The 24,602-nt window shown below is 43.3% G+C and overlaps 1 protein-coding gene across 7 annotated transcripts in view; it reads left to right on the top strand.

Moving 5' to 3' along the window:
• lifra (LIF receptor subunit alpha a) overlaps window positions 1-24,602 on the top strand; it is a 208,977-nt gene that overhangs the window by 138,654 nt on the left and 45,721 nt on the right. For 5 of the 7 annotated variants that reach the window (XM_078560383.1, XM_078560393.1, XM_078560374.1 and 2 more), the window contains exons 3-8: window positions 6,016-6,267; window positions 8,307-8,424; window positions 8,718-8,866; window positions 10,730-10,893; window positions 18,250-18,433; window positions 19,281-19,553. In XM_078560383.1, coding sequence (XP_078416509.1) covers window positions 6,016-6,267; window positions 8,307-8,424; window positions 8,718-8,866; window positions 10,730-10,893; window positions 18,250-18,433; window positions 19,281-19,553 — 1,140 coding nt within the window. Of the gene's footprint in view, window positions 1-6,015; window positions 6,268-8,306; window positions 8,425-8,717; window positions 8,867-10,729; window positions 10,894-18,249; window positions 18,434-19,280; window positions 19,554-24,602 lie in introns of those variants that run through there. The other 2 variants (XM_078560418.1, XM_078560410.1) reach the window with 2 other exon arrangements.

Genomic DNA, 24,602 nt, shown 5'->3' with positions numbered 1-24,602 from the left:
TAGAGCTGAGCCAGGGAACCATAGACCAGTGAGTCTCACGTCAGTGGTAGGGAAACTATTGGAGAAAATTCTGAAGGAGAGAATCTATCTCCACTTGGAGAGGCAAGGTTTGATCAGGGATAGTCAGCATGGCTTTGTCAGAGGGAGGTCATGCCTAACAAATTTGATTGAATTTTTTTGAGGAGGTGACCAGGTGTGTAGATGAGGGTAGTGCAGTTGATGTACTTTTTATGGATTTCAGCAAAGCCTTTGACAAAGTCCCACATGGGAGATTTATAAAGAAGGCAAATGCACATGGGATACAGGGTAATTTGATAAGCTGGATTCAAAATTGGCTTAGTTGTAGGAGACAGAGGGTGATGACAGAATGATGCTTTAGTAACTGGAAGCCCGTGTCCAGTGGCGTAGCACAAGGATCTGTGCTGGGTCCCCTATTATTCGTCATTTATATAAACGACATAAAGATGATTATGTGGGGGGGAGGATTAGTAAGTTTGCAGATGACACAAAGATTGGCCGGGTGGTTAACAGTGAGGTTGAGTGTCTTGGGCTACAGGAAGATATTGACGGGATGGTCAAATGGGCAGATAAGTGGCAGATGGAATTTAACCCTGAAAAGTGAGAGGTTTGGAAGGAGTAATTTGACAAGGAAGTATTCAATGAACGGCATGACACTAGGAAGTTCTGAGGAACAAAGGGACGTGTGTGTCTATAGATCTCTGAAGGTGGAGGGGCATGTTAGTGGGGTGGTGAAAAGGGCATATGGGACACTTGTCTTTATCAATCGAGGCATAGATTACAAAAGTAGGGATATCATGTTTGAGTTGTATAGAACCTTGGTGAGGCCACAGCTGGAGTACTGTGTGCAGTTCTAGTCGCCACATTATAAGAAGGATGTGATTGCACTGGAGGGGGTGTAGAGGAGATTCACCAGGATGTTGCCTGGGATGAAACATTTAAGTTATGAAGAAAGGTTGGATAGATTTGGGTTGTTTTCGTTGGAGCAGAGAAGACAGTGTCGACCTGATCGAGGTGTACAAGATTATGACGGGCATGGACAGGGTGAATAGGGAGCAGCTGTTCCCCTTAGTTGAAGGGTCAGTCACGAGGGGACATAAGTTCAAGGTGAAGGGCAGGAGGTTTAGGGGAGATGTGAGGAAAAACCTTTTTTACCCAGAGGTTGGTGACAGTCTGGAATGCACTGCCCGGGAGGGTGGTGGAGGCGGGTTGCCTCACATCCTTTAAAAAGTACCTGGATGAGCACTTGGCACATCATAACATTCAAGGCTATGGGCCAAGTGCTGGTAAATGGGATTAGGTAGGTAGGTCAGGTGTTTCTCATGTGTCGGTGCAGATTTGATGAACTGAAGGGCCTCTTCTGCACTGAGAGATTCTGTGAATGCTTTCCTCTATTAAGAGAGGGATTGAACATAAAAGTAAGGATGTTATGCTTCTGTTATATAGGACATTGGTGAGACTGCATCTCTAATATTGTGTGCAGTTTTGGTCTCCTTATTTAAGGAAGGATGTAAATGCATTGGAGATGGTTCAGAGGAGGTTTACTAGATTGATACCTGTAATGAGTGGGTTGTCTTATGAGGAAAGGTTGAACAGCCTAGCCTTGTTTCCACTGGAGTTTAGAAGAGTGAGCGGTGATTTGATTGAAGTATACAAGATCCTAAATGACCTTGACAAGGCGGACATCGAAAGGATGTTTCCTCTTGTGGGTGAGTCCAGAACTAGGGGGCACTGTTTTAAAATTAGGGCTCGCCCATTTAGGACAGAGCTGAGGAGAAATCTTTTCTGAGGGTTGTGTAACCTTGGAACTCTCTGCCTCAGAAGGCGGTGCAGGTGGGGTCATTGAATACTTTTAAGGCAGAGGTAGATAGATTCTTATATAAAAACAAAAAGCCGAACGGTCCTGCCGAAGGGTTGTGAGGACTCGAAACATCAACTGATTTCTTCTCCACCGATGCTGCCAGACCTGCTGAGTTTTTCCAGGTAATTCTGTTTTTGTTGTAGATAGATTCTTGTTTGGCAAGGGAATCAAAGGTTATCAGGGGTAGATGGGAATGTGGAAATTGGAACATGAGATCAGCCATGATCTTATTGAATGACAGAGTAGGCTCGAGGGGCCGAATGGCCTACTTCTGTTCCTATTTCTTATGTTCTAATTCCTGACAGCCCCCTCCCAGCTTACAGAATGACAATTTGTAAAATCTATCTCTTACGCAAGCTATTTGACACACAAAAATTGGCCTTTCTTGTGTTCTGGTTGTCGTCTTAAACCATCAAGCTCAAACATCCCTTAAATTGGTGTCTCTATTATCTAGGCTGGCAGATTTTTCGAAGCATTTTGTCCCTTTGAGTGAAGTAGTTCTTCCTACTATTTCTGTTTTAAATTTACTTTTCACCAATTTAAATTGGTCCTGTTATTCCTGGTTTGATATTCCAGGATAACCTTCTTTATTTCCTTTCTCTTTGCCCACCAAAGCCAATCACCCCCCCCAGACTTCCCACCCAATCCTATACCTCTTTTCTCACAGCTCCCTTAAGCTCTCTTTATGACTAGTTGGACCATGAGACCCTTCTGTTTTCTCAACTCAATTCCCACAAAACTGTTAACCGTCCAACTCCTCTTAATGCCCTCAAATTAGCTGAAATTATAACTCATTCCCTCTCCTCAGATACTGTTCTCCCTTTCAAAACTGGAGTCATTACCCACTTCCTCAAGAAATCCATACTTAAGTTCTCTGTCCTTGCAAAGTGCCACTCCATCCTCAACCTCCTTTTTCTCTCCAAAGCCCTCTAAATGTCTGTTTGAATATCTCATTTTTAGGTATGCCCAGCTCTGCTCCTGGCATGCTCTTTTACACTCCACGTTGAACCAGGGTTGATCCCCTGGCTTAATGGTAATGGTAGAGTGGGGGATATGGCCCACAGCACCTCATGGTTTTGAGCTGCTAGTTGTGTTCTGAATCTATCCCATTTAGCACGGTGATAGTGCCAAAGACAAATATGGAAATTATCCTCAGTGTGAACACCGTCTCTGTACAGACTGCACAGTGGTCACTCGTACCAATACTGTCATGGAATAATGCATCTATGACAGGTGGATTGGTGAGGGTGTGGTTAAGCAGGTTTTCCCTCTACTTGGTTCTCCCACTCCCTGCTGCAACTTGGTCAGTATGGTGCTGCTGAGCCACTCTTGGTGATGGGCATTGAAATTCCCCACCCAGAGGCCTTGCCCCCCTGAGTGCTTCTTCCAAATAATGCGCCATTTGGAGGAGCATTGATTCAGTAGATGAGGGCGGCTGGTAGGCGGTAATCAACAGGAGGTTTCTTTTTCTTTGTATGACTTGCTGGCAATAAATGCTGGCCTTGACAGTGATGCTCATATCCGAAGAACAAATATGAAAAAAAAAAGCCTGGGACATTTGCAGTAAGATATGATTTGGTGAGTGTGTATGTCAGGCTGTTGTTTGATTAGTCTTTGGGACAGCATCCCAGTTTTGGCACATTGAATTTAAATTTAACCAGCCACTCTGGTAAGATTTTTACTGATGTCTCTGGAGCATTAGTCCAGGCCTCTGGATTATTAATTAGTTGAGTAACATTACCACTATGCTATCATTCCGCCATTGTTGGAATAGGTTTATGATATTGATGACTAACATTAAAGATGCCATTTCAGGAGCAGTAGCTGCTCTTTTATGTCAAAATGGGGAAAGGAAGTTTGCTAAAGGAAGGAAGGCTAGACAGGAAGAACAGAACAAAACCTTTGTGCAATAAGAGGGAAACCAATGTATTTCCCAGTTAAAAATGTCTGAATTTTTTTCCTATTTATGACAAAGGATTTTTAATGTTTGAGAATAAATCTTTCCCTCGTGCACTGAATTCCCATGTGAACCTAATCCGCCACTCACTCAGTCTCTGTCTCACTCAGGTGTAGTCTCCTGACTGTGCTCACCTTACTGACCATACTTGCCGTAGAGGGAGTGCAATGGAGGTTCACCAGATTAATGCCTGGGATGGCAGGATTATTTTATGAGGAGAGATTAAGGACACTGGTCTGTATTCCCTAGAGTTTCGAAGAATGAGGGGTGACCTCACTGAAGCAGACAGACCTCTTATAGGGCATGACAGGGTGGACGTATATAAAATGTTTTCCCTGCTTGGTGAGTCTAAAACCAGGGGACATAATCTCGGAATAAGGGGTAGGCCATTTAGGGCTGAGATGAGAAGGAATTTCTTCACTCAGAGGGTAGTGAGTCTTTGGAATGCTCTATCGTAGAGGACTGTGGAAGCTCAGTCATCGAGCATGCATAAGACAGAAATTGATAGATTTCTGGAGACCAGTGACATCAAGGCATATGGAGATGATGTGGGAAAGTGGCATTAAGGTTGTTGATCAGCCAAGATCAAATTGAATGGCAGAGCAGGCTCGATGGGCCGAATGGCCTACTCCTGTTCCTATGTTCCTATTCCATCACTATCAATGTTCCCATTTCTCAGAATGATTGCAATATATTTTAAATAAATGAGAAAGCTACTTTATTCTTTTTTTATTGAAAGGGACAAGGCTGATAGTGTAGGATATCAGCAAAGTTAGAAAGAGGGTACAAGATGTAATAGGGGCAGTGCCTGGGTGACACCAAACTTGGGTGTTGAAAGCTTGTAGCTGGTCAGAAAGAGTGCCTGAGGTGAGGAGATATGTAGTTTGATGTCTTAGTGTAGGAGGAAGCATGTGTATTATCGCTTATTTGGTGGTTGGGAGAAAGACCAGAAAGTTCAGAAGCGTAATAACTATAGTAGCATGAAAGACAAGGAAAGCTTAAAGAGAGAGAATGTTTGAAACTACAAGGCTTGGTTTACTGTGAGGCTTCCAAAAATCCTTGTAGCCTTGTTCTTGTGCACAAGTCCCTCCTCAGCATTGCCAACTTTTAACACAGCAGCAACTTCCAAGCCTCTGAAATGGCCTAGCCAGTCACAAAATTGTATTTGAGAAAGTGGTTCGCCATCACCTTCTCGAGGACAATTAGGAGTAACAAATTCTGACTTTGCCAGCAACTCCCAAATATCAAGAATGAATAAAAAAGAAATGAACTCAGCCTCTGCAACCTGGAATGAGACTGCCCACAAGCTCATGTCATTTAGGAATCGGTAACAACTGTCAAAGAGGAAATTCACATTTCGTTGCACTTTAATTTGGATTGGAGCCCAGGGTCTGGAGGCAAGGGACAGTCTTCCAATTTATTGACCCTATGTTATTTTACTGACTACCAGGTTGTAGTAGTGTTAGGATTTCTGTGCATTGAGATTTGCAACTGGACCATGAAACCAGATTTATATCTCCAAAGTGGGCCCGACTCCCTTATACCTGACCTTCAGGAAATGAGCCGTGATCAGCTGGAAACTGAGGTAAAGGCAGACTGTCGAGGCCTGCTTGTGAATAACAATGGATCAATGAATGACTTGGATTTCTGTAGTGCCTCTTACAACCTCAGGACCAAAGCATTTTACAACAAATTAAATACTTTGAAATGTAATGTAGGAAATGCTTTGATTCAGAGCTAATTTGCATGCACCATAATGCCATAAACGACAATGTGACACTGACTAGATGATCTGTTTTAAAGATATTGATTCAGGGATAAATATTGGCCAGAATGTTGGGGATCATTCCCCTTCTCTGAAATAGTTATGTGGGTCTTTTTTATCTACCTGAAAGGCCTCAGTTTAACATCACGTCCAGAAGAGGGCACTGTCGTCAGTGCAGCATTCCATCAGTACTGCACTGGAGTGTCAGCCGAGAATATGTGCTCAGGTCTTTGAAGTGGGACTCAACCCTACAACCTGCTGCTTATGAATGGTCAAGCTACTGGAAAATGCTCAACTCCTGAGGAACCAAACCTCAGTACAGAGTGGACACTTCAATTAGAGGAGGGCAAGGATATAAATTGGGGAGAATAAGGGTAGGTAAAGGAATTAAAATCTAATTTCTTATTCCTGTAGGTCAGTGTGGCTCCATTTCTATAAACAACTTGATCGCCAATGTTGGCTCCAGCCACGAAGTAACCTGCAACTTTTGCAGTGCTGCTGATAAGGTACGATGGAAATATGCTGGGAAATTACTCCCTAGCACTAAGGTCAACTCCACTGTTAGCATGATGTCGTTGCTTAACCTTGGCCTAACCAGCCGAAAAGGAGAAAATCTGACATGTATGTCTGAAACAGAGTCATACGCCACTTCAGTCCAGACTGGATGTAAGTATTATGCCATGAAGGGTTACAGACGTGTCATAAATTGCAGTAAGTGTGGTTTGTTGCATGTCATGAAAATATAATTTTCATAATATAATTGTGACTTATTGTAAAGGTAGGTTAATATTAGGGTTTGGATTGTGTGTGCATGTGTGTGGGGGATTTAATTGAATTGGAGACAGCTGGTCTGGAGGGTTTGAGTTATCAAAAGGAAAACTGGGTTTGAAATGCTAAATACGTAAACATGGCTGAAGTTTGTGAGGTGTAAGGTAACTTTGTATTTTTTAGATAAATCAGAGTAGTTTGAATTTCAAAGAGATGGTAAGATGTTACACTTAGCCAGAAGAAGCTAAGCCAAACAGAGTGTTTATTTTTCCCAAAGGTTACTGATAAAATTAGTACTATGAAAAGATTTATATTGTGAGAACAGTAAAGTTGCAAAAACATATGGGAACCATGGAATTTGCATTAAAAGGGAGAACCATGTATAAAGGAAATGAGGTTATGTGTAAGGGAGAAGGAATTCTAAGATTTAACACGTGTGAAAAGCCTCCAGCCTCTGTTCATCAAGTTGCAGTCTATAGGAACCGAAGCTAAAAAAACTGACTTTGAATATCATTGTCCAGGGTATTGTGTGCTTTGCCTGGGTCTGTTTAAATCTAATTGTTTTTACTGTTGACTTAATGAAGGTGTAACTAGGAGTCAAATTAATTAGGGAATTTAGGAGTTGTTATCATAGTAAATTGTAGACCTATGTATGTGCTTAAGATCTTTTCCTTTATTAATAAATGTTTAATTTAGTTTTGTTAAAAACCTCTAAGTCTTGGTGGACTTATAACTGCTGAATTCAAGGCATGCATCTCGAAGTAAAATATAAATTGCAAAACAGTTGTGGCAGCTGCTTCAAGTTTCCCTCTGGGATTTGAGCTGCTCAGCACTTATCCCCTGTGTCATAACAGTGCATTTCCTATAGCCAAAGGAATTTGAGTGTAAATGGGATCAAGGTGCAAAGGGAAAGATTCATAGGCTGGAACTCTTTTCTCCATAGGTCCTCACTGAGAGGTGAACTTGTTTGAGGCTTTCAAAATTATGAAGGGGTTCAATAGGCTTGACATAGTGAAAATGTTTCCATTTTTATTGGAGTCCAAAATTAGGCGCCATAAATATAAGATAGCCACTCAAACTGAATAAGGAATTCAGGCAAAACCTCTTTATCTAGAGATAAAAAACAAAAAACTGCGGATGCTGGAAATCCAAAACAAAAACAGAATTACCTGGAAAAACTCAGCAGGTCTGGCAGCATCGGCGGAGAAGAATAAAGTTGACGTTTCGAGAAGGGTCATGAGGACTCGAAACGTCAACTTTATTCTTCTCCGCCGATACTGCCAGACCTGCTGAGTTTTTCCAGGTAATTCTGTTTTTGTTTTGGTCTTTATCTAGAGAGTGGTTAGAATGTGAAATTGCTAACACAGGGAATAGTTGAGGCAAATAGCATAGATTTAAAGGGAAGTTGGATAAATATGACTGAGAAAAAGAGAAGGATGTGCTGCTAGGGCTAGAAGAAGAAGGGCAGAAGGAGCCTTGTATAGAACATTCAGTGCTGTAAATTCTATAAGAACATCAGAAATAGGAGCAGGAGTAGATCATTCGGCCTTCAATGTGTCTACATGTGAGTAATAGACGCAAGCTTTACTTGCACAAAAATGTTTTCGAAGAAATGAGACAATTATTCTTCAGTATCCAATTACCAATCCTGTTATAGGCTGTACATGCCCCTCCCCTGGGTTCTGTGCTTCCCTACTCCCCAGGTTCTGTTCTGTCCCCGCTGAGGTTAAATCTTATACTGTGATACTAAACGTGAAAAACATCCAAAAGAAGGGATTTAAAATGAGTAACTTGATTTCAAGTCATTTTTCCGATAGAATTGATAAGATGGGGAACTTGGGATGTGAAAACTGCACAATGTATTTTGCCACCAAGCTGGATGGTTTACCTATCCTAACTGTTTAGAAACTGGAGTTCAGTTATCCCTCTTTCTCTAGATCCTCCAGATGTTCCTCGAGATTTGGACTGTGTAACTCAAAATTTGGCTGAACTCATCTGTTCATGGAATCCAGGAAGAGACACAAACATAGAAACTAGCTACAGAGCTTGTTCTGGGTGAGTTCTCATCACTTTACATGGGCTCAGCTTATTGTTGTGGTGTCATAACTTTTTTTAAAAAGAGTCAAGTAAGATTATTTTTAGTCAGCAGATTATTGAACTATGAAATGTCATGCAGTTGGTCTGATATTGGCCCCATTTGGGCTTCAAAATGATCTGGATGCCACGTGAGTGAGACACTAGATTCCTGTGGAATCACGTTTCAGCCTGGATGAGGAAAGGAAAGAAGGTTCCGCAGGAAAGTTTGTTTTAAAAACATACAATTTAACAATTTCTTCCTTTTCTCATAGGAAACTAAATGATTGCACTGAAGTGGGAACTAATAACTTTGTCAAACGTGACTTCTTCATTTTTGAAGATTTAATATTACAGATAACTGCTACTAATGCTCTGGGCACACAGACGTCAGAAATGTTTCGAAGGGCAGAAAGTGACTTTGGTAAATATCAAAAGCATTAGCTTCAGTTTTTGACAAAGATGCAATTCACAGTTTTCAATTCAGGCTATGTAGGTGAATGTGGTTTTAAAGTATAATTTGTTTCTCTGGGCATAGCTCCCACAAGCTTGGTTACTTTGCATTTAGCCACAGTGTACTGAGTGGGTACAAAGGTAAGAATGACAGCAGTGCTTCTCCTATGAGTTCTTGCAATGGGTTTGTATCGAATTCCTTTCTATGCTATTTGAGTATGGGTGTTAACCCATCCATTTTCAGTAGGTCAGTGCCACAGCTGAAGTAGTGCAGAGCCAAGTTTGCTAAATGCATTAAACATTCATACAGTGCCAATCATATTCTCTACCCGGTGCCTTGTTAAGTGCGACTTATTCCAGAACGTGTTGCATGGCTCATTCTCAGAGGGTGAAGTTACACTTGTGTACATCTGAGTTTCATCAGTGTGAAGGATGCCACAGACAACCCAATAATGTAGGTCACACATGTTGTTAAGTTTTGTATTTGACAAAACACTTCTTTTCCATGGAGTGAAGGGAACAGTAACATAGTGGTAGCAAAAACAAAAAACGCTGGAAAGACTCAGCAGGTCTGACAGCATCTGTGGAGAGAAAGCCAGAGTTAACGTTTTGCATCCGTATGACTCTTCAGAGCTAAATAGAAGTACAAATGTGGTGAAATATATACTGTTTAAGGGACGTGGAACAGGTGAAGCTGGATAGAAGGCCAGCGATAGGTGGAAGTAAAGGAGAGTTTGCAAAAGATGTCATAAACAAAAGGTCAAAGGGCTGCTAACATAGTGGTTATGTTACTGGACTAGTAATCTAGAGACTCTAATCAATGCTTTGAAGATATGAGTTCAATTCTCACAACGACAACCGGGGGAATATAAATTCAATTAAATTCAACATGTGTTAGAGGCTGAGTAAATTTTACTCTACACTGTTCCATCAAACACCCTCCATCTTGTTTATGGTCGACATTGCTGGTGGTGGTGGAGGGAGTGAAGGTTTAGGTGGTGTTTGGGGTGTTGATCAATTGGGCTGCTTTGTCCTGGATGATGTTGAGCTTCTTGAGTGTTGTTGGAGCTGCACTCTTCCAAGCAAGTGGAGGGTATTCCATCACACTCCTGACTTGTGCCTTGCTAGCTCCCACCATCGACATCCTGGGGGTTTACCATTGACCAGAAACTTAACTGGACCAGGCATATCAATACTGTAGCTGCAAGGACAGCTCTGAGAATTCTGCGGCAAGTAACTCACCTTCTGGGTCCCCAAAGCCTGCACACCATCTACAAGGCACAAGTCAAGAGTGTGATGGAATACTTGCCACTTGCCTGGATGAGTGCAGCTTCAACAACAGTCAAGAAGCTTGACACCATCCAGGACAAAGCAGCCCACTTGACCAGCACCCCAAGCACCACCTTAAACGTTCACTTCCTCCACCATGGCAGCAACGCCGACTATATACAAGATGCATTGCAGCAATTCGCCAAGTCTAATTCGATTGCACCTTCCGCAGTGCACGATCTCTAACATCAGAAGGATGAGGGTAGCAGATGCATGGAAACACCACCACCTGCAAATTTGCCTCCAACACTCCATCCTGACTTGGAAATATATCATTATTCCTTTACTGTCACTAAGTTGAAATTCTGGGAAGCCCTCCAGATAGAATGTAGCAGTTCAAGATGGTAGCTCACTGTCAATACTCAAGGACAAATAGGGATGGGCAATAAATTCTGGCCTTGCCAGAGCTCTTCTATGAGCGAATAAAAAATCTTAAGTTTGTGTCTGATCTTTTCAATATAGGTCACTTACTCTGGACCTCATTGTTGACCTTTTGGTATTTCAGTGTTTCGACCTTACACACCTGAACTCCTCAGAGTGTTTAAAGGTCCATCTGACTTCCAGTTGGTGGTGGTGTGGAATGAAGATGGTGAGAAATATGGCTTCCCTTTAAAACTGATCTTCCAAATCCAGGTCTTCCAAACATACAAAATGCAAGAGGTCTGGAGGGTAAGTGAAATGATAATGCTCTACATGGAGAATTTGTACCCGTTATTGTACCACCATTTAAGAAACCTTAGTGCAAATGCCAGAGGCTTTCAGTTCTCTCCCTTCCTCTTGTGTAAGAGCTGGCCCGTGATGAAGTATATTTTCACTAGATGAACCTAAATTGTACGCACCCTGAGATTGTTTAACCATGGGCAGGTATCCCAGTTGATCTTGAAATCTGCACATGTGCACATCTCAGGAACTACCAGGAGTGAGAACTTTGACTCCTTTTCTTGATTCTCCTGGCATGGGGTGCTGAAGCAAATTGAAGAACTCCAGCTGTTGAATTTTACTGAGATCAGCTGACTCGGGGACCTTCTATTCTATATAAGTAAGAATTTGCATTTATATCCTGGGCTTTATAAATAGAAACATAGAGTACAAAAGCAAGGAAATTATGGTGAACCTTCATGAAACACTGGTCCAATTCTGGGCACCATGCTTTAGGAAGGAAGCGAAGGCATTAGAGAGAGCGCAGTAAAGGTTTATTAGAATGGTTCCAGTTGCTACGGACAGGAGAGAAATGGAAAACTGAACTTCTTTCCTCTGCCCGCAAGCAGAGGGTGTTTTGAATTGTTCTTGAAGTAAGCTGTGGCGACTTTTCCCGAAGCCTCAGTTTGTGTGATCAAATTTACTAATAACTCTCAGCAAACTCACGTTATGGTTAATTTAGAAGGTGAACGTATTCAAATTCAAACTGGGGGAGGAGTGTTCACAATGTCCCACTCCACCACACACACACGTGTACACACACACATGTACACACACAGGTACGCACACACACGTACACACACACGTACGTACATACACACGCACATGCATGCACATGTACGTACATACATACACACGCATACATACACGCGCACGCACACACAAACAGAGTAAGGGGGGCTAGGATGGATACTAAGAGTAATAGAACCACAGAAATGAATGTTATTTCACGTGATTATCAGAGTTCAATGAGGAGTTCTTTCATGTAGGAACTTGGGTTCAGCTGGCTGAAGACCAGAGTTGTATAGTTCCCTTTACAGTTGGTGCTGATACCGCAAGATGAAGTTGGCACACAGAGACTGCGTCAGTTCTGCAGGAGATGGCAGGAAATCTCCAACAGAGATAGGCTTTAAGGAGCATGTTGTTGTTCAGCCTGGAGTCCTACTTCTTGGTGTTCACTGGTTCAATGTTAAACAGCAGACGGAGGATTTTTTAGTTCTCAAAGGAATATAGAAATTTCAAAATGGTCACTCGAGTCGTGTGACCTTCTTTCTCCACAAAGATTTCAAAAGGGATGTTATCTAGTGTCTGCATCTGGCTTTGATTTCAGGACTGATAATGTCCCAGCCATTAGCTTTTGCGAGAGTTACCATCCATGCGTTCTTGTGTTGGGAAGCCATTGTCTAGGTACACCCTCTGACTCTGCTAGAGGGGTAAGATGCAAATGACACCCATTGTCCCCTCAATGGTCCCCTTTTGAAATGGACCTGGACAGTCCCAGGTTTGAGATTGGTCTGTTAACACTTCTGCAGGAATAACGGGTTTCGAACAGTAAACACGTGAGGAGACAGGCGATTAAGTCAGAGTAGATGGAGACTGAGTGAATAGTGAATTAGGATCACGAGGTAAGTTTTGCTACGTCGTTTTCCAGTTTAAATATAGATTACGAATCAAGCACTGATTTAAAAACTAGCAACCTACAATTAAGTTAGACTAGCTTGTTAAACGGAGCTGCCTGGCAGTGGCAGTTAACTGTCAATCAGCTGAAAGCAGTTGGTTCAATTACTGTTAATAAGTAGCAGGAAGCTAAACTAGCTCGTGACTCATCAGAAGTCTATTAAAGAGACAGACCTTTAAAACCGCACGAGGAGACAGGTGACTACGCTGGAGTGAGATGGAGACCGAGTGAGTAGTGAATTAGGTGCACGGGGGAAAAAAGTGTGGTATACATAGGAATTATTCCAAGTTAATTAAGAAAGTAATTAACTTAAGCTAACTAAACAACATAGAGCCCGTAAAGCAGCAGGAGTTCAGAGAGAGAGAGCCCATAAAACAGCGGAGGGAGAATGCTGGCAGTTTATAGATAAATCTATAAGTGACGTCACAAGAGTCCCGTAAATTGATTGGTTGGTAGTTAGAGGCCTTTCTGGACTCAGCACAGAGGAGACGATGCTGAATGACAGGTGAGTAATTTTGTTATACCATTCTGTAGTAAGCATTTTAATAAAGTCCAAGATACTTCAGTGCAGCTCAGCCATGTGGAATGTGCATCCTGCAGGATGTGGGAAGCCATGCAGGCACAAAGTGCCCTCGATGACTGCATTTTCAGAAAGTGTCACCAGCTGCAGAAACTTGAGCAGCAGGTTGCCGAACTGAAGCAGCGGCTGGAGTCACTGTGATGCATCTTCAAGACTGAGGATTACGTGGATAGCATATTTGGAGAGGTGGTCACACTGCAGCTAAGAAGTACACAGGCAGAAAGGAAATGGGTGACTGCCAGAGTATCTAAGAGAAATAGGCAGGTCGTCCAGGAATCCCCTGAGATTATCTCGCTCTCTAGCTGTTTTTCCATTTTGGATGCTGGTGAGCAAGATGGTTCCTCGGGACTGTAGCAAGAGCCAAGTGCATGGCACAACAGGACGGCTCAGCTGCACAGGATGGAAGGAGGAAGAGTAGAAGTGCTATAGTGGCAGGGGGATCAATAGATCACTGGAGAAGTGGTGTAAGAGGGAGGGCTTTAGATTTCTGAGGCATTGAGACTGTTTCTGGGGCAGGTAGGAACTGTACAAAAGGATGGGCTACACCTTAACAGGACTGAGACTAATGTCCTTGTGGGGAGATTTGCTAGTGCTGTCGGGGATGGGAACCTGAAGGGAAATTCAGAGTGGAGAAGAGAAAAACTGGCAGAGAGTAGTTTAGTTGATAAGGAGAATACATCAGAGAGTAGTATCAAGGTAGATAGAATACTTGGAGAGTTTGATAGAACAAGAGTAGGCTATGGTAAGTCATTGGATGGGGCCAGAGTAAGGGGGGAAGTAAAAAAGCCTAAATCGGGGCTGATGCACATGTATGTGAATGCATGAATTAGGGTTAATAAAATTGGTGAACTGCAGACACAGGTTGACAGATGTAATTATGATATTACTATACTGGACAGGAAAGGAAGAAAAGTAGGGAGCAGGGAGTGGCAGTATTGATTAAAGATGAAATTACAGCACTGAAGAGAGAGAGAGAGAGAATGTTTCAGAGGGGTCAAGGATGGAATCTCTCTGGCTAGAGGTAAGGAATGAAAAAGGTTCAATAGCATTGATCAGTGCAGTATGCAGAGCATCAACTAGCAGAAGGGATGTAGAGAAACAAATCTGTAAAGAAATTACTGAAAGGTGCAAGAATTATAGATTAATTATAATGTGGGACTTCAATTATCCAAATATAGATTGGGATAGGAATAGTGCAAATGGACAAGAGGGGCGACAGTTCCTGGAATGTGTTCAAGATAACTTCCTGCAGCAGAGGGAAGGCACTATTGGACCTGGTTCTGGGGAATGAGTTAGCCCAATTGGATCAAAGAACAGTGGAAGAGCATTCAAGGGGCAGTGCCCATTGTATCATAAGTTTCAGGTTGGCCATGGAAAAGGACAAGGAACAATCCAGAGCGGGGACAATTGATTGGGGGAAAGCCAACTTCGAAGGGATGAGAATGCACCTGAGTTGTGTGAGTTGGAATGAAATGTTGGCAGAAAAGATGGTGGCTGAACAATGGGCCATCTTCAAAGAAACAGTATTGCAGGCAATGTCGAGGGGAATATAAAGGACAAATAAATCCAGAGCATGGTAGATGACGAGAGAGAGGCGAAGATGAAAGGGAAGAAGTGCACGTACGCCAGATATCAGATTGAAAATACGATGGAGAATCAGGCTGAATATAAAATGACCAGAGGGGAAGTGAAAAAACTAAGAAAAGCAAGGAGAGAGCATGAAAAGAGACTGGCAGCTAATATAAAAGGGAATCCCATGACCTTTTAAATGTAAATAATAAACGGGTGGCAGAAAAAAAGTAGGACCGATTATTTGCACGTGAAGGCAGGAGAAATAACGGGGGTATTAAATGAGCACTTTGCAAATGTCTTTACGAAGGAAGAAGATGCTACCCAGGCTGAGAGAGGAGGTAACTGGTACACTAGAAGAACTTAAAATTGAGATGGAGGAGGTTTGGAAAGGCTATCTTTACTTGAATTTTTTTATTCATTCATGGGATGTGGGCTTTGCTGGCTGGGCCAGCATTTATTGCCCATCCCCAGTTGCCCTTGAGAAGGTGGTGGTTAGCTGCCTTCTTGAACTGCTGCAGTCCATGTGGTGTAGGTACACCCACAGTGCTGTTGGGAAGGGAGTTCCAGGATTTTGACCCAGCGACAGTGAAGGAACGGTGATATATTTCCAAGTCAGGATGGTGCGTGACTTGGAGGGGAACTTCCAGATGGTGGTATTCCAATGTATCTGCTGCCCTTGTCCTTCTAGATGGTATTGGTCGTGGGTTTGGAAGTTGCTGTTGAAGGAAACTTGGTGATTTTCTGCAGTGCATCTTGTAAATGGTACTCACTGCTGCTACTGTGCGTTGGTGATGGAGGGAGTGAATGTTTGTGGATGTGGTGCCAATCAAGGAGGCTGCTTTTTCCTGGACGGTGTTGAGCTTCTTGAGTGTTGTGGGAGCTGCACTCATCCAGGCAAGTGGGGAATTGATAAGGTACCAGGACTGGATGAGATACATCCAAGGGTACTGAGGGAAGTGAGAGTGGAAATTGCAAAGGCATTGGTGATTATCTTCCAGTCTTCCTTAGACAAAGGGGTGGTGTAGAGGACTGGAGAATTGTGAGTGTTACACCCTTGTTCAAAAAGGGGTGCAAGGATAAAGCCAGCAACTACAGACTAGTCAGTTTGACTTCCACGGTAGGGAAACTTCTGGAAACTATAGTTTGGGGCAACACCAATAGCCACTTAGACAAGTGCAGGGTAATTAAGGAAAGCCAGCATAGATTCATTAAGGGAAAATCATGTTTAACTAAATTAATAGTTTTTTGAGGAGGTAACAGAGAAGGTTGATAAGGGTAATGTTGTTGATGTGGTGTATATGGATTTTGAAAAGGCATTTGATCCACACAGAAAACTTGTGAACAAAGTTCTAGCTCATGGAATAAAAGGTAAAGTAGGCACATGAATAAAAATTGGCTGAGTGAATGCCGATAGTATCTTAGGCATTAGAAAGAGTACAGAGGAAATTCACAAGAATGATTCCAGGGATGAAGAACTGTAGCTATGAGGACAGAATGGAAAGGTTGGTACTGTGAGAAACTTCAGAAAGCTTCCATGCAGAGGGATCTAGGTGTCCTCGTGTATGAATCGCTGAAAGCTAGTATGCAGGTACAGCAGGTAATAAGGAAGGCAAATGGAATTTTGGCATTTATTGCTAAAGGAATAGAGTATAAAAATAGTGAAGTGTTGTTGCAACTGTACAAGGCATTGGAGAGACCGCACCTGGAGTACTGTGCACAGTTTTGGTCCCCTTACTTGAGTAAGGATGTAGTTGCATTGGAGGCGGTTCAGAGGAGGTTCACTAGATTGATTCTAGAGATGTGGGGCTTGTCTTATGAGGAGAGATTGAGCAGTTTAGGCCTATACTCGCTAGAGTTTAGAAGGGCGAGAGGAGATCTAATTGAGGTATACAAGATGCTAAAGGGGATAGACAAAGTAGATGTGGAGTGGATGTTTCCCCTTGTGGGGCATTCTAGAATGAGAGCCATAGTTTTAGGCTATGGGGTGGTAGATTTAAATCAGAGATGAGAAGGAATTACTTTTCTCCAAGGGTCATGAATCTGTGGAATTCACTAGTGCAATGGATGCCGGGACGCTGAATAAATTTGAGGAGATAGACAGATTTTTAATTAGTAATGGGTTGAAATGCTATGGAGAGAGGGCGGGAAATTGAAGTTGAGGCTGAAATGAGATCAGCCATGATCACATTGAATGGTAGGGCAGACTCAAGGGGCTGAATTGCCTATTCCTGCTCCTAGTTCTTATGTTCTTGTGTTTTCCTTGGAGAAAATAAGACTGGGAAGAGACGTGATAGAGGTGTTCAAGATCCTGAGGGGTATGAACAGGGTAAATGGTGAGGAACTGTTCCCTCTCAAGGGGGCATTAAGAACTAGAGTATATAGATTCAAAAGAATTGGAAAAAGGAGTGAAAACGATGAGGAGAAATTTTTTACCCAGAGGGTGGTTGGAGTCTGGAACAAACTTCCTGAAAGGGGGGTAGAGGCAGGTTTGATCGAGGTATTCAATAAGGCATTGGATGGCTATCTGAAAAGAAAGAATGTGCAAGGTTATGGGGATAAGGCCAGACAGTAGTAGGACTAGGTAGAATTCTCTTTCAGAGGGCCAGTGCAGACTCGATGGGCTGAATGGCCTTCATTTGCGCTATAAAGATTCTGTGACCTGCGAGTCTCTTGGTTTGCTGATTATAATGTCCTCACAATTAGGTGTGAGATTCCATGATGATGAGAGGATCTTTTGTTCTTGAAACTCCTGTTGTAGCTTCGGGAACAAAGGGCCAATCCTGTTGTCATGTGACTCGTAGCAGCCATCTTTTTTTGGTTCAGCAGAGAGTCCATTACACAAATAGCACAAAACAATGAAGTTTTGTTTTATATATATATATATACAGCTTTGAATTTCTTGTCACATCATTTTGACACGACACAGTGATTTCAATTATATGCATAGATTGAAGTAGCTAGAACTGTCCTCCTTAGAGAAGAGAAGTTTGAGAGGAGATTTGATCGAGGTATTCAAAATCGTGAGGGGTCTGAACAGAACAGATCGAGAAAAATTGTTCCCATTGGCAGGAGGGTCAAGAACCCAATTGTGGCTTTCAGACGGGAATTGGATAATTATCTGGAGAGAGAAAATTTGCAGGGCTGGTAGAAATGGCAGGGGAGTAAGGATAACTGAATTGGTCTTGCAGAGAAATGCATGATGAGTTGAGTGGCAACCTTCTATGCTGTACGAATTCTGTTTTTACATAGTGCTTTTCATGGTAACAGGACATCCCAAAGTTCTTTATAGGCAATGTATAAACAGTATAAAAGGTAGGAAATGTGGCAGCCTACTTCTGCACAGCAAGGTGTCCTATAACATCTGGCTATCATTTTTAGTCTTATGTTCCCTAGTCCCAGATTAACAAATCCTCCAAATGAAGTTTCTCTATTTCTACCCTATTAGGTTGATTTTTTTTTCCAACCCACGTTTTTAAAAAATGGTTCATATTTGCAGGGGAATCACAGTAGTACCCTGGACTTCACCCAGAAGAGGATGCTGCAGATAACTTGGACATCAGATATGCCCCTCCAGTGCACAGCACACTCTGTGAGAATCCGTTCCATTAGCAATGATGATGGTGCCTTGTTTAACGGCATCAAAGCTTGGAGTGACTGGAGCCCACTGTTAACACTTCACGGTAAGTTGCACTTCACATTTTGCAGATGGTTATTGAAACACTGTCACTACTCCTGTGGAAAAGGAAGGTTCCCTGGGTGAAACAGTGTGATGATATGATATGGTTGGCTATACCGGTATGAAGCCATGCTGTGCGTTCTGACATTTAAATGTAGACCACTGCTTCTCTCCTCCCTACTCCTCCAACTCCCCCTCCCCCTCCCATTCCTGCCCCTCCACTGCCCCGGTTCTTGTCTCTCCACCTCCCCCGTTCCTGCCCCTCGCTCCCCCGTTCCTGCCCCTCCCCCTCGCTCCCCCGTTCCTGCCTCTCCGCCGCCTCCCCGTTCCCGCCTCCCCTCTCACCCTTCCTACCTCGCCGCTTTGTTCCTGCCCCTCGCCCCCCCCGTTCCTGCCTCTTGCCCCCCCCAGTTCCTGCCCCTCCCCTCTTGCTCCCCCGTTCCTGCCCCTCCCCCCTCGCTCCCCCCGTTCCTGCCTCTTGCCCCCCCCCCAGTTCCTGCCCCTCCCCTCCTGCCCTTCCTACCTCGCCGCTTCGTTCCTGCCCCTCGCCCCCCTGTTCCTGCCTCTTGCCCCCCCCCAGTTCCTGCCCCCCCCCAGTTCCTGCCCCTCCCCTCCTGCTCTTCCTACCTCGCCGCCCCGCTGCACCCCTGCTCCTGCCCCTAGCCCCCCTCGCCGCCCCGTTTCTGCCCCTAGCCCCCCACCCCCCCCTCCCGTTCCTGCCCCTCCTGTGCCCACCTCGCCCTTCTCCCATAACTTCTCCCTCTCCCCTAACACAACCAGAACTATTGAACTTGTCTATCATATTCTGTTTTATTTGTAATTAATATTTCACTATATTGTTCATTTTTCAGGACTGGACACATCTAATCAAACCAAGAGTAAAGTCTATCCTGTGGATGGTACTGTTCTGAAAGTGGGATCCAGCCTGTCATTTTGTTGCATAGCTGGTGAAGGGAAAGAAATTGGTGAATTAACTTTTGACAACTTGAATGCATCAACTATTAAATTAAGTGACAGGAGCAAGGCCATCAGGATACAGAATATCTCTGCATCGATAGAATCTGGAACAAATGTTGTTTGCGTTATAAACTCTGAATACATAGGAGCAGTCATATATATTGGCTGTAAGTATTGTGAAGGGATAAATGGGGATTAACATTGAGTGGACTTATTTCTGCATTTATGTGTATGCTGAAGGAAAGGATAGCAAATGTTGCTCATTGATGTGATTCAGAGATTGAATACCAGTGTACCTTAAGCTGTCCATTTACTGTGCAGTGCCAGTATAGCACATACCATACAATACCAGTAAGTAATACCAATACCAATCCCCTCCAGTACTTGACATCAAGGCAGCATTTGACCGAGTGTGGCATCAAGGAGCCCTAGGAAAACTGGAGTCAATGGGAATCAGGGGGAAAACTCTCCACTGGTTGGAGTCATACCGAGCACAAAGGAAGATGGCTGTGGTTTTTGGAAGTCAATCATCTCAGCCCCAGGGCATCACTGCAGGTGTTCGTCAGGGTAGTGTCCAAGTTTTAAAAATGTGTTTTGATAAATTTAAACTTGGCTTAATTTAGTTACATTCAGCATAATTACTGGATCCCAAATTAACCCTTTTTAAACTGATTTAGTTCACCAGAGATATAACCATCAGGTAAAGACTCAGACACTGAATTAGCAAATAATACCAATGCTTAGTGAATAAAAGATAAAATAAAACAACAATTCACTTATCAATTAACTAATAAAAAGAAAACATAAGTATACTTATGATTAATACACTACAGACTCCATGGCTTCAAGTGGATGGCCAATTCAGAAGGTATTTGTCTCCACCTCCAAAGGAATCTGCACTATTTGGGGTCCAAGCTGACAAGGATTTGCCTCTCTCCCTGGGCCCAGTGCCTTTCCTGACAGGAACTCCCTCTGCCCCTGAGGATCTGTCGGTCAAGCCTCTACTTGGTGTGCAGGCAAAATGGTTCCCAAAACATTTGCTTTTTATTCGTTCATGAGATGTGGGCATCGCTGGCTAGGCCAGCATTTATTGCCCACCCCTAATTACCCTTGAGAAGGTGGTGGTGAGCTGTCTTCTTGAACACCCGCAGTGCTATTAGCGAGGGAGTTCCAAAATTTTGACCTAGTGACAGTGAAGGAATGGTGATATATTTCCAAACCAGGATGGTGTGTGGCTTGGAGGGGAACTTCCAGGTGGTGGTGTTCCCATGAATCTGCTGTCCTTTTATACCTAATTCTGGCATCATATGAACTTGGCCCATTGTTGTAATAGCTAATTGGTCAATAATTCTGTAAGGGTTAATTTCATTGGATCTGGTCTTTTGCGCAAATTGCCTTAGGCATAGGACAGTTGATTATTTCAAGATGTATCCCTTATCTCAAAACTGAAGAAGTGCCTTATTAGGCCCGGCACTGGACTAATCAAGGACAGTGTATTGTGATAGGGCCTCTATTGGATAGTGCAGGTTGCTTTCTTACAGATGTTGTTACAGCATGTTTTAGACTTTAATCCTAACATAGGAATATTAATGTGAAATATGGATATTGTTATAATTTGACTCTTATTAGCTTTAATTATTAATTACTTATCCTTCAGTTTCAGGGTAATTGAGGTACTTCCAATACAATCATCTGTTGCTGATCAGTGACGGCTTCACAATACTATATTGAGTTAGTTTGTTGAAGGTTAGCAGCGAAAACACGGTTTCTTTTCTGATAATGTGTTAGTACACAATGGCGACTTGGTCAGTTGCAGAATACATGTTTGTAAAATGGTCAGTTTAAGCAAGCACATTAAATCCTGCTAAAATAAAATATAAAATCTAGGCCAGTTTACACTAGGTCCAACCATCTTCAACACCTTCATCAAAGACCTTCCCTCCAACATAAGGTCAGAAGTAGGGGTGTTTGTTACTGTTCAGCATCATTCGTGACTCCTTAGATACTGAAGCAGTCCGTGTCCATGTGAAGCAAGACCTAGGCAGCATTCAAGCTTTAGGTGATAAGTGGCAAGCTAGAAGCAGTTCAAAGAAGGTTTACTGAACTAATACCAGGAATGGGCAGGTTATCTTGGGAGGAAAGATTGGACAGGTTAGGCTTGTATTTGTTGAAGTTTAGAAGAGTAAGAGGCGACTTGATTGAAACATATTAGATGTCAGTTTGGGTTCCGCCAGGGCCACTCAGCTTCTGACCTCATTACAGTCTTGGTTCAAACATGGACAAAAGAGCTGAACTCCCGAGGCAAGGTGAGAGTGACTGCCCATGACATCAGTGTGCATTTGACTGAGTGTGGCATCAAGGAGCCCAAGCAAAACTGGTGTCAAGGGGAATCAGGGGGAAAACTCTCTGCTGGTTTGAGTCATACCTAGCACAAAGGAAGATGGTTGTGTTTGTTGGAGGTCAATCATCTCAGTTCCAGGACATCACAACAGGAGTTCCTCAGGGTAGTGTCCTAGGCCCAACCTCCTTCAGCTACTTCATCAATAACCTTCCTTCCATCATAAGGTCAGAAGTGGGGATGTTCGTTGATGATTGCACAGTGTTCAGCACCATTCACGACTCCTCAGATACTGAAGCAGTCTGTGTCTAAATGCAGCAAGATCTCGACAATATCCATGCCTGGGCTGACAAGTGGCAAGTGAACTTTGCGCCATACAAGTGCCAGGCAATGACCATCACCAACAAGAGAGAATCTAACCATCGTCCCTTGACATTCAGTGGCATTACCATAGCTGAATCACCCACTATCAGCATCCTGGGGGTTACCATTGACCTGGAACTGAACTGGACTAGCTCTATAAATACTGTGACTACAAGAGCAGGTCAAAGGCTAGGAATCCTGCAATGAGTAACTCACCTCCTGACTCTCCAAAGCCTGTCCAGCGTCTACAAAGCATAAATCAGAAGTGTGATGGAATACTCTCCACTTGCCTGGATGAGTGCAGCTCCAACAGCACAAGAAACGTGACACCATCCAGAGCAAAGCAGCTCGCTTGATTCGCACCCCATCCACACACATTCACTCCCTCTACCACCAACGCACAGTGGCAGCAGTGTGTACAAGATGCACTGCAGGGACTCAACAAAACTCCTTTGACAGCACCTTCCAAACCCATGACCACTACCATCTAGAAGGACATGGGCAGCAGATGAATGGGAACACCACCACCTGCAACTTCCCCTCTACGCTGCTCACCATCCTGACTTGGAACTATATCGCTGTTCCTTCACTGTTGCTGGGTCAAAATCCCAGAACTCTCTTCCTAACAGCACTGTGGGTGTACCTACACCACATGGACTGCAGCGATTCAAGAAGGCAGCTCACAACTACCTTCTCGAGGGAAATTAGGGATGGGCAATAAATGCTGGTCCAGCCAGCGAAACCCACACCCCGTGAATTAATTAAAAAAATTAAGAAAGAAATCCTGAGGGGTCTTGACAGGGCCAATGTGGAGAGTATGATTCCTGTTGTGGGAGAGATTAGAACTAGGTGTCGGTGTTTAAAAATAAGGGGATGCCCATTTAAGACAGAGATGAGAAGGAATTCTTTCTCTCAGAGGGTAGTGAGCCTTTGGAGCTCCCTCAAAAGGCAGTGGAAGTAGAGCCTTTGAATGTTTTCAAGGCAGAGGTAGATAAGATTCTTGATAAACAAGGGGATGAAGGATTACTGGGGGGTAGGGTGGTGATAACCGCTCAAAGAAGAGCAGCTTTCCTAGATTGTGTTCAGGAGAATTTCCTACTGCAGTATGTGTCCAATCTGGCAGGAAAGGAGGCACTGCTAAACCTGGCTATTGGGAATGAGGTGGGTCAAGTAGATCAAGTGACAGTGGGGGAACATTTAGGGGACAGTGATCGTTGTATCATAAGGTTTAGATGATGGAAAATGGCATTGGTCAATCCAGAGTAACTGGCAGAGAGCAGACTTCAATGTGGCCAGAAACGAGCTGGCCCAAATAGACTCGAACTGAAGGTTGGCGGGAAAAGCAGTTGCTGAGCAATGGGCAGCCTTCAAAGAGGAGATGGTTTGGGCACAGTTAAGATATGTTCCCTCAAAAGGGAAGAGTAGGACAAACAAATCCAGAGCTCCCTGGATGACAAAGGAGATAGAAATTAAGTTAAAGAAGAATAAATGTGCTTACGACAGGTGTCGAGTAGCAAATACAACTGAGAACCAAGCTGAATAGAGAACATTTAGAAGGGGTGTGAAAAAGCAAAGATGAGAAGCAAAGAAGGATTATGAAAAAAGGACTAGCAGCTAACGTAAAAGGAAATCGCTGAGTATCCTATATGCACATCAGCAGTAAAAGCATGGTAAAAGGAGGAGTAGGGCCTATCAAGGACCAAAGAGAGGATTTACGCATAGAGGCAAGAGGTATAAGTGAGGTGTTTTTACCTATGAGGCAGATGCTGTCCAGGTCGTAGTGACAAAGGAAGAAACTCAGTCACTAGAAGGGTTTAAAATTGATGAGGTGGTAGTATTGGATAAGCTGTCGGTACTTAAAGTTGATAAGGCACTGGGACCGGAGGATATGTATCCAAGAATATTGAAGGAAGCGAGAGTGGAAATTGCAGAGGCACTGGCAATAATCTTTCAATGTTCCCTGGATTCGGGGGAGGTACCAGAGGACTGGAGAATTGGAAATATTACAGCCTTGTTCAAAAAATGTTGTAAAGGTCTGCCCTGCAATTACAGACCGGTCAATTTAACTGCGGGGGTGGGAAAACTTCTAGAAACAATTATTTGAGATAGAATTAATAGTTACATGAAAAAATGTAGATTGATTCAGAAGAGAGAGCATGGATTTGTTAAAGGAAAATCATGTTTAACTAACTTGCTGGAGTTTTTTGAGAGGTAACTAGAGATGGTTGATGAAGGCAAGGCCATTGATGTGGTGCATATGGACTTCCAAAAGGCGTTCGATACAGTGCCACACAACAGACTTGTGAAGAAAACTATATATAGGTCATGGAATAAAAGGGACAGCAGCAAAGTGGATACAAAATTGGCCGAGGGATAGGGAACAGAGAGTAACGGTTAATGGGTATTTTTCGGGCTGGAAGGAGGTTTCTGGTGGAGTTCCCCAGGGGTCGATATTGGGACCCTCGCTTTTTCTGATAAATATAAATGATCTAGATCTTGGTCTGTAGGGGACAAT

Source organism: Cetorhinus maximus, chromosome 2 (genome assembly GCF_964194155.1).
Source record: "Cetorhinus maximus chromosome 2, sCetMax3.hap1.1, whole genome shotgun sequence".
Classification (NCBI taxonomy): domain Eukaryota; kingdom Metazoa; phylum Chordata; class Chondrichthyes; order Lamniformes; family Cetorhinidae; genus Cetorhinus; species Cetorhinus maximus.
The sequence above is the reverse complement of the archived record's forward strand: the minus strand, read 5'-3'. Positions and strand labels throughout refer to the sequence as shown.